General features: G+C 33.4%; 2 protein-coding genes across 9 annotated transcripts in view; one reads left to right on the top strand and one right to left on the bottom strand.

Annotated features, from left to right (window-relative positions):
• Window positions 1-5,466, top strand: part of LOC108693157 (SET and MYND domain-containing protein 4-like) — a 6,049-nt gene extending 583 nt beyond the window's left edge. Inside the window, exons 2-8 of the mRNA XM_018201933.1 lie at window positions 50-432; window positions 745-1,288; window positions 1,884-2,203; window positions 2,449-2,657; window positions 2,770-2,894; window positions 2,977-3,186; window positions 3,455-5,466. Coding sequence (XP_018057422.1) covers window positions 129-432; window positions 745-1,288; window positions 1,884-2,203; window positions 2,449-2,657; window positions 2,770-2,894; window positions 2,977-3,186; window positions 3,455-3,776 — 2,034 coding nt within the window. The 5' untranslated portion in view covers window positions 50-128 and the 3' untranslated portion in view covers window positions 3,777-5,466. The remainder of the gene's footprint in view (window positions 1-49; window positions 433-744; window positions 1,289-1,883; window positions 2,204-2,448; window positions 2,658-2,769; window positions 2,895-2,976; window positions 3,187-3,454) is intronic.
• Window positions 4,757-10,420, bottom strand: part of LOC108693159 (RNA-binding protein 1) — a 10,668-nt gene continuing 5,004 nt past the window's right edge. The window contains exons 4-7 of one of the 8 annotated variants that reach the window (XM_018201936.1): window positions 9,583-9,630; window positions 9,340-9,387; window positions 5,485-5,571; window positions 4,757-5,203 (exon numbers count right to left, since the gene is read on the bottom strand). In XM_018201936.1, the coding sequence (XP_018057425.1) occupies window positions 5,200-5,203; window positions 5,485-5,571; window positions 9,340-9,387; window positions 9,583-9,630 (187 nt within the window). In that variant the 3' untranslated portion in view covers window positions 4,757-5,199. Of the gene's footprint in view, window positions 5,204-5,477; window positions 5,572-7,191; window positions 7,802-9,339; window positions 9,388-9,582; window positions 9,631-10,420 lie in introns of those variants that run through there. The other 7 variants (XM_018201941.1, XM_018201938.1, XM_018201935.1 and 4 more) reach the window with 7 other exon arrangements.

The raw sequence follows: 10,420 nt of genomic DNA, 5'->3' as shown, positions 1-10,420 counted from the left end.
TATATATATATATTAATATAAATGATATTATCATTTAAAACAATTCAAGTGCTCCAGTATCATTATGTCCAACGCATTTAATTTTTAATTGTTGTCACGCATTAATAAAGAAAAATACTTAAAATATCATGTTGAAAAATGAGCCGGAAATCAGTGGATTTTTCCGTTCGAATTTATTAGCGGTAAGAAAAGCAATTCGCCAGCAAGATTTCAAGAAATTTTCCGTCCTCGAATCAGATGCTGAGAGGGTGGCTTTTGTTTTGAGTTATCCTGAAGCACATGAATTACCGCTAGAGGTAGAGAAGCCTATGATCAAGGATCGTGACAGTGCTATTCGATTGAAAGACATCGGAAACAAATTTTTTGGCCGCGGTGAATTCACGAAGGCCTTGGAAACGTATTCGAATGCAGCTCTTCTAGCACCATCAACAGGTAGATACGTGTAACATTCATTGTTTAATTTGTATATAATTATGTTTATATAATTTAATACCTGCAATTAATATTTGTAATTAACAATATTATATAACATAATAATTATATAACATAATAATTTAATAAGAAAATAAAATAATATTCCAGATTATATAATGCGTTTACTATTAAAAAAATTGCCGTCATTTCTTCATGCATTTCAGTATAACTCATCTGAAAATCTTTCGTGGTTATTGGCGTTCTTTGATTAATAATTATATTATTCTCATAATTATCGATCCTGAAAATATAAAATATCTAAATGTTTAGAATTGAGTATCATTTTGGCAAATCGCTCGGCCACATTGTACTACCTGGAGCGTCATGAATATGCGTTGGAGGATATCGAAGAAGCTTCACTACTCGGTTACTCGAAGGATCTTATATATAAACTTGAAGAGCGACGAGCTAGGTGTTTATTGGGTCTGAAAAGGCACGATGAGGCAATCGAAGCATTTAGGCGAGCTCTCCAGGCCTTAGATGATGCCAGGATATCCTTGAAACGTAGGCAGAAGTTCGAGACGGACATCAGAATGATGCTCGCGGTGATGGATAAAGGTAAACGACTCAATGAAGCCGCTATAAAGAATCCTTCGCAAGTTTATAGCAAGCAAAAGTCCAGCGCGCGTTTGGAGGATAGACTTATCCCTACGAAGGAGAGGAATCCCGTATATCCTGCTTGCAGTAGAGCGGTGGAAATTAAGGATGATGGAGGTGACATAGGTAGACACGCCGTGGCGACCAGGAAGATAACACCCGGCGAAATCGTGATCGTTGAACGACCGCATTGTGCATTTCTGCTAGCAGAGACCAGGTAAATCCAAGCATTATGTTGAATTATATTTTTGGAAATCTATTGTTACGTTATTCCTTTTCAATGTAAAATTTTCATCCTTCGTCCGCAATCTGGATTTTCGAACTTCAAATTTTTATATTGTATTGGACTGTATAAAAATAATCTAAAAAAATTCTTACATATATACTTGAGAAAATTTTAACGAGTTTATACTGTCACAAAAGTTGGATTGTATTTTACTTATTTTTTATAGGTTTAAATTTATCTACTAGAATTCACAATAAAAAATTAACTGTGCCTTAATTTCAAGTTGCCAACATTGTCGGCAAAGAGCCGGCATTATTAATACTTTTATTTATCGCACTACTGTTGCTGGTGATTTTACTATAATTTCCGATTCAGAAGATTTGTGAATTTCAAAGATTTGTGAATTCAAGATTTCATAGCTATCGTCGAGAATATAATTCATCTCGGTTACGAATCACGTAATCTTTTTTTTATTTCGCTATTTTTTGATCCATTTTGTTTTTTTTCTTTTCTCTCCGTTTATCGCAAATCGCGATTGTGCGAAATTATATCACGACTAAAATGTATGCGACATTCGACTTTCAAGACTCACACATTGCCACCTATGCTTCATGAGGATATTTGTGCCAACACCGGCGGCTTGTCGCACCTACAGCTGCGTCGCGTACTGCAGTCGCCGTTGCAGAGATGCGGATGCTCAGGTGCATTCGCAGGAGTGCAAATTGTTACCGGCCCTGTGGTACTCGAAAGCTTCGGTCACGTGTTTCCTGGCTCTAAGGGCGATTACACAGAGACCTTTCGAAGAAGTTATGAGGCTGAAGGAACAGTTTAGGGATCCTGCGTTAAAGATTTCCGCGAAGAATCCATATCGAGGAGACGATTATATAAATACCTTCTACAATTTAGGTGACTGAAAAAATATAAATAGTTGTTTTGATTACACAAATATGAATATTTAATCAATCATGATTTTTTTTACACGAGACTGTCGTTAGATTTTTATTTCCTTCGATTAATAAAATTATCAAGAACTTTTATTTTGAATTTTAGTTAAATAAATGATTCTCTTCTCTTTCTTATTAATCTAATAAATTCAAATTTATGAATTATTTTCTTTTTTCGAATATTTTATGTTTTATGTATATCAATAGTTACTCATGAAGACAGAAGATTGCCAGAGGATATTTTTCACAGGGCCTACATGGCAACCTGGTTATTCAGATTGTTAAGATCCAGCAATTATTTACCGGAAAATGTGAAAACCGCCGATTCAGCGGACAATAGATTGTCAGACGAGGAATTGTTTATCGCAGGATTGCTATTACACAATTTACAATTATTGCAATTCAACTCGCATGAAGTAAGGACGACACATAATGTAACATTACAATTCGCTCGATTGTATTTCATTATTATTGCTTTGAAAACGAGCGTTATTGTATTTGTCACAATCACTGCAAATCGTTTTCTAGATTTCAGAACTGGTAAGGCTAAAAGGACAGAAGACACTTACTAAAACCAAAAGTGTGTTCATAGGCGGTGGTGTTTATCCTACGGTTGCAATGCTAAATCACTCGTGCAATCCTGGCGTAATTCGGTAAATAATAATAAATGTTTTATTCATTGTTATTGAATTATTATCAACTAATAGATTTTTAAACTAAAAAATGTAAATCGAGGTATTTCATCGGCACCACAATGATTGTTCGCGCTGTTCGCACAATCAACGCAGGTGAAGAGATTTCTGAAAATTATGGTCCTATCTTCACAACTACGCCCGAGAGTGAGCGAAAAAGAAAATTAAGGGTGCAATATTGGTTCGATTGTAATTGCGAAGCGTGCTCGGGACATTGGCCGCTTCTAGATAAATTGGATCCAACAATACTCAGGTATAATTTATCGATTTTCAAAAATGTTAATATTAATTTAGAGTATATAATTGACATTGTGATTATTTATAATAAGATTATAATAAAAATATTGACTTGTGTCAATTATTAGTATTACTTATTTAATAATTAAATAAAAAATTGCTAACATGTATAAATATGAAAAAAATTTTTAAGAGTAATATAAAAAATATTAAACACTTAAATCATCTACTCTATCTTATTATTGAAAACACATTAATTTACCCCATTTGCTTTGTTCTTCCAGATTTAAATGTGAGACTGGACCGTCTTGTGGTAATGTATTAATGGTCAAAAGCGATACGAATGAGTTCATGATCGGATGTGCGAAGTGTGGCAAAAGTATGAACATTCTGAAGGGCTTGAAAGCTCTACAGGATACGGACGCACTTTTCAAAGTCGCATCGACGAATCTCGAAGAAGGCCGAAATGAGCATGCACTGAAAGCATATCTTGAGATTTTGAAGTTGCTGGACGAGACTCTAGCATTGCCCATAAGAGATTATCACATCTGTCAGCAGGGAGTCAGATTATGCTCTCTTGCCTTAGGCAATACAGCTTATATCTAGTCTCATTATGAAACTATAAAAAAAATTTATACAAATTTACGTAGAATCTTTCTGCAAAATAAAAAGGCGCAAACTTCTTCCGCGTAATCTTAAATTAAACAAATTCGATTAATCTTAAGTAACTATCTTAATTCTTTCATCAGAATACTTACAAAGATATCGAAATTAAAAATAGAAAACAATTTTCTTTTAAAATCTTTCCTTAAAAAAACAATCAAACTTATATCACAATAATTTTTTTGTGTACACGCATCATATACACAAATGCATATTTATACTTATGTATTTAACTTTTGTAATACTCACTTGTCGTTTTTTTAATTATTATTATTCATTATTGATGTGAAGAAAGAAGATAGCTGTGCAAATTTCTTGTTATGTTCGCATTACACAGAAAAAAATCAATTTGGCTGAAAATTTCACACATTTATTTATTATCATTCACAACTTCTTTGTCTTGTCAAATTCAAGTACAAAGTCAAGTACAAAGTAAACAAAAAACAATTTTTGCTCTCTTCCCCGTCCTTTCTTCAAATATAAGTATTATCTAATCAATATCAATTTATTTTTTATGTTGGAAATATAATGTGGTAGAAAATATCTAATCAAATATCCATTAATAACTATTAATTAATGATAGTAACATTAAGGAACACACAATTTTGCAACACGAGTATAATCATTTCCAACGTATTTTTACATGCTGAATCCGTTGGCAAAAATTGGCTATCAAGTTGAGATTTGAGATTTTGCGTTGCTTGCACTTTTTGCATTCAGCATCTTTCTTTCTTTTTTTACAACATTAGTCTTTACCAACTCTTATATATTAGAGATTTCAAGCAATTTCAAACAACACAAAGAAATCTTTGGTGATAAAACTTTTGCTAATAAACTTATGTTCAGCAGATAAAAGATGACTATTCACACTCGTGTAGCAAAGAAAGATTAAATTTTGTTCCACAATATATTCATCAAATGACTTTTAATTAGATTTTTTGTAATATTTTATTATTTTTGTTTTTAAGTAGCATATCTTGATAATGTTAATTAAACATGTAGGCATACAATTATTCACCTAGTCATATAATGTGCTAATATACTGTGCATAATATATTATGTATGTGTGTATACGCGTACATATAGTCGTGAAACTTGGAAACTGTAGCTTACAAACTAAATATGTGATTTACGAAATTGATCGAATGTCTACTTTTCGTCGCATTTTTATAATTGTTCATAATTTCAAATGCGAACGTGTAGTATGTATGTGTGATTAACAATCCATTTTTATTATGTACATACAAAAATTTCTCATTTTATATTTTTTTTCTTTCTGTCTTCTCTCCAGCATATAAAGTCGATCCGCTTTTTCTCTCTCTTTCTCTTTCTATCTACTTCTCTTTCTCTCTTGAACTTTTAGCATCTAACTGCAATTAGATAAAGAATACAAAGCTTAGATAAAAAGTGTATCGTGGTGTAAACACATTTTTCTCTTTTTTTGTCGCTATCGCAAAAGAGGAGTCTCTTTCGCGATGAATTCTTATGGCGCGCGAACGCGGAATTCTTGTCGTGTCATAATGGAGAGGATTTTTTTAAATCTGTCTTTATTATACCAAATGTGTGAAGTGTCTTCGTTGTCTTTATTTTTTTTTAATTTTTAATAAAAATTTTGCTTTTTTTTTTCTTTTAATTAGCAATATATTAATACCGTCTGTCACGGGAATCCGAACGTGAGCGGCGATCTCGGCTGCGGCTCCGGGTCAATGATCTTCTGCGGGGGCTGCGTGATCTCGATCTAAAAAATTAAACGCAGTTTGACATCATTTTCATTTTGACATAACAAAATTATTAGAACGCATTACGTTCCACTCCATTACAAATTTTGCAAATAAATAATATTGTAATTATTGACACCGTTTATCTTAAATTATCAATTAATGTTATTTGTCAAAAATAATATTAATATTATGATAAACAAACGATTTATTTAGTACAATTAATTGCTAAAATAATATTTGTTAATTTAATTATTACTTTCAAATAATTTTTGATCGGAACTATTACTATTTTAGAGAATTATTCATTTATTAATAGATGTATTAAATATCTTAATTTTTTATTCTTAAATTTTAAATTATTAAAAAATAAATATAGATTTTTAATTTAACAATAATCATTTATTAATGTTTAAATATTTGTGTAATTTGTCTTTATTTTTCAATGATCACCTATTTATCATTATAAGAAAATACTTGTAAAATTATGACGTCAAATTCTGATCAAAATAGAGTGAAGCGGTGCGATGGAACACAGATACGAAAAATCATCGCAAGGCAACTGTAAGAGAATTAGGAGAATTATTTAATTCCTATTTTACCTAAAAATGATGTATAAAAATTATATAGTTAGACACGATTAATAATGAATTAATACAAAATGATGTCTCACCAATCAAATGCGAAAACAAAAAAAGTAGAGGATTAATTTTAGTAGTAATCATTAAATTTTATCAATAAATGTTATATCTCGATGTATATCAATTTTATTTATATTATGTGTATTGGCTGGGAGTTCTCTGATTCGATTAAACACTACTGTTCGTTTATAAAAATTCGATTAAAAACAATTTCATTCTCTCAATTAATTGTCTTCGAGATTCTTATTTATACATCCCGATAAAATGCATTAATTGTTCATGGAATCAGACAGAACTCTTCACCGAAACGATCACAAATTTGAAATAAGAATTGTAACAAAGTAAAAAAGAGAGATATATATATATAAAATGAAAAATAGAGATAGAGATAAAAAATCTTTGAAAATCGGTGAAATACCAATGTGAACATGTACAGGTGGTTGGTTGGTGGGTGGTGGTGGGATGGTGTGTAGTAGGTGATCATTTCGCTTATTTTGCGTGATCATTTCGTTCGAGGAGTCGAAGGTCGAGAAGATCTCTCGGCGGCAACTCTCACGCGTTCAGTTGTTGTTGCGGATAACACACGTTCCTAAGTGATGTCGACGAGTAGTGGCAGTAGCAGTAGTGGTAGAAGTAGCAGTAATACTAGTAGTAGTGGCAGAATAGAAACGTCGGTCTCGAAACGACGAACAGTCGGGAAGACAGTCGATCGTAGTCAAATGGAGAGACGCGCCGATGGACAGAATTACTGTATGACGATTTCTTTTATTATTTTTTTTAATAATTTGCATCGCGATTGGTGGTGGTCACAAACTGGTGGTGATGGCCAGTTGTGGATGACATTTTTTTCTTACGGTGGCAAATTTTGTTTTTGGCGATTGATTCGATGTGTGCTGCCGTCCCCCTAAAGCTGAGACGAAGAGTCGAAGAAGGTGGATCACAACACCCGGTTGATTGGTCGGTTGGTGGTTGGTGGTTGGTGATGGTGGTGGTGGTGGTGGTTGGTGGAAGAGTAGTAGTAGTAGTAATAGTAGTAGTGGTGATCGAAGGGGAAAGTCCCGCAGTGGAGCGATGGACAATGTTTTTTTTTCGGTTCAAGACGGTTTTTTGCGGTGCACGATGGCGGACGGGGGAAGGGGGACAGCAACGAAAAAAAAGCAATGTTTTCTTTTTTCTTTTTTTTTCCGAAGGTGGCAGTCTCGGGCATTGGCGATACTCCGGCAGCGGTGACGGCACACGGAAACTGTTGTTTTCGGTTGTTGCGCCGTTGTGTGCTGTGTGCACGTCGCAACACCACAACGCACAACATCGACGGGCGACGTGACGTGACGTGACAGACGTACGGACGGCTTCCTATATACTCGGTGACTTGGTGGTGACTGATGGTGACTTGGTTGGGAAGTTAGTGGGCAGGCAGGCATATTTTTTGTTCAGTTTTGTTCGATTGACGATTGCGAGACTGACGATTTGCTTTTTTTTTGTTCGCGTAATAATACGCTTTTTTCACGGCGGCTGTAGAAGTAGTAGTAGCAGTAGTAGTAGTAGTAGAAGTAGTGGTAGTAGTAGTGGCGGGGAGACGAGCAGAGCTAGGAGCTGACGCTGGTAGAATCTGCAAACGTCAGTTTTAGCAATATAATCATCAACGTTATCATACTCCTGGCCACTATCGCGTATTTTTTACGTTTCAATTTCTTTTTTTTTTCTTTCGCGAACTTTCGTCATTTCGGGAGAAAAAAAAAAGAATTTCCGAATCGAGAACGAAATTTGCACGCGCGCTCGCTTCTCGCCGTTTTCGATCGATTCTCGCATTCTCGTTTATCCTAGACTGCCCACTCGAGTACATACGAGAAAAAAAAAAAAGAAAAAAAAAGAAGGGAGGACCTCTCTGTGCTCCGTGCTGATCGACTCGAATATCTAGATATGTGATGGATGTATATACCGCTTCCGTACGCACCACGTTCTCGTCGCGACGCATCAAGCATATATATATTCATCAAAATGAATTGATAAACACTGTTCAGGTTCAGATCACACAGATTCACTTCCGTACATTTGAATCATCTGCGTGCTTCATCCATGCCACGGTGCGTGTGCGATGAGAAGTGATGAAAGCAGTGTTCGTCTCAACTTCCTTCAAGTCTCAACAAGCAACAAAAATATATTTATACCTGAGAAATTAAAATATTAACTATTCTCAACAGAATAAGAGTAATAAATTTCCTGATCTCTAATCTTACGTTAATGTAAGATAAAAGAATTTATTCAAATTAATTTAATCTGGAATTTATATTATACTTTTTGCCAATAAGGAATTATTATTTGCTATTGCCATTAATATTAGAAACAAATCTATCTTTACAATTCTAGTAATCTTCTACCTATATAAAGTTATTAAAAAGATACAAACTTTATAAAGTTATATATTCAATTTTTACTTTCTTTATGATTTGTGATTTTAGACACCGAGAAGATCTCCCATTTTGAAGTAAAAAGTAAAATCGATAATGGCATAATATAAAAGTTCACATGTGAAATGCCGAAGTGAAGTTCTGTTGTTTCCGTTGCTATCACGCATTTCTGAAATTTACTGAGCCTGTTTCTATTTGTTATCACATTATTTCTATTTAATTCTTTCTCATTTTCGTTTACCATCGCATAGTTCGTTCAGTCTTGTTCTCCCACTTTCAATTCGATTGCCGATCAAATACTATTTTTTTCTTTTTTTTTTTACTGCCGCTCGAGTACCTACGATTCGCCGAAATTGTGATCGACTACTCTCTAAGACGCCTTAGTTTTCCAATTATAAATTTCGATCACTTTCGACACAGAGAACAGTGATAAAGTAAATAGCGAAATCGATTTCTAAGTAAAAATTTTATTAAGTTAAATGCAAATTTCTATTTTCTTTCGTTAATTTTACCGATTAATTTGATTCCATCATCGTTCTCCGTCTTAAATGCCTCTAGTGAGTATGACTATCTCATGACAAATAATGCGTGCAATATGAATACTACACTGCAAGCAATAGTGTATACCTACTAGTCACTATCCCCGTCAGGATTCTGAAAATCAGTTTCTGAAAACTTTTGCGAAGCAAAATACAAAAAAGTTTGTCAAATGAGTAAAAAAGAGAGAATTTATTTTTACCTGGAGTAACGGCTTAGCGATGTTCTCTGCGGACTTCTCGACCAGGATCTACAAAAGATTAAGAATAACTAATGTATGTCTGCCAAGTATGTTGCCGGTGATCGCCTCGCGCTTTGAGAGATTTTCATTTGTCTTAGCACCTGAAAATTGCGGTAGATCGCAAAATGGAACAGAAAAAAAGAAGCGAGATAGATTTATGTATAAAGAGGAGATGGGAAACTAAGAGGAGCAGGAAAATCTTACCTCGGGTAACGACCAAGGGATTTCCTACGGGGGCTGCGCGACCTGGACCTACAAATTTGTTAAAAAAAAAAAAAAGATATATCGTACGTAAATCTGATTACTAAAGCATGTAGATGAGAGCGTTACAATGAAAAAAGAGAAATATAAAGCAAAACAGATAAAAAGATTGAGTGGTGATACTCAAGACAATTGAGTACAAATTGTAAGAACAGAAAAAAATTACTGACAATTTAATTTATTTAACTTTTATTTCATCATTAAAAAAAAATTAAAATAATTTTGTTAGAAGTTTATAGACTTAAATTATTAAAAAAAATTTGATAAAATAAAAAGAATATTTTATTATTATATATTTTTCTATTACTTATTTAAAAATGAATGATTCATAATGTTGTCTAAAATACTTTGAAATTTGTATTTTGATTTAATTTATTAATCATTAACATTTAAATTCTTTAAATTGCGCCAAAAAGCTAATTTCTGATATGATAATTGAAAACAATATCAATAATGCTTGACTACACTTCATTAATTTTTAAGAGTAACGAAACACGAATAAGACTTATTCCTCCAATCTTTTGCCTTAATATATAGGAACTAAAACTTATATATATATATATACATAATGATACGATATTTCCCTATTCACGCGACATGCAATGTGGATTTAGCCGCGCTCTGGCTAATCCTCGGAATTAACCTTCCACCATATTCATGCAGACTTAATATTTATAATAGTGTAATCTCTACAAGAGGCATTATGCGACCTAATTTAAATTCGAATAATCGGCAATCTGAAACTGCGAACTCACGATCGTGAACGAGGAGAAGGAGGATT

This window comes from Atta colombica, unplaced genomic scaffold, assembly GCF_001594045.1.
Source record: "Atta colombica isolate Treedump-2 unplaced genomic scaffold, Acol1.0 scaffold88, whole genome shotgun sequence".
NCBI lineage: Eukaryota > Metazoa > Arthropoda > Insecta > Hymenoptera > Formicidae > Atta > Atta colombica.
Note: the sequence above shows the minus strand (reverse complement) of the source record. Positions and strands in the feature narration are given on the sequence as shown.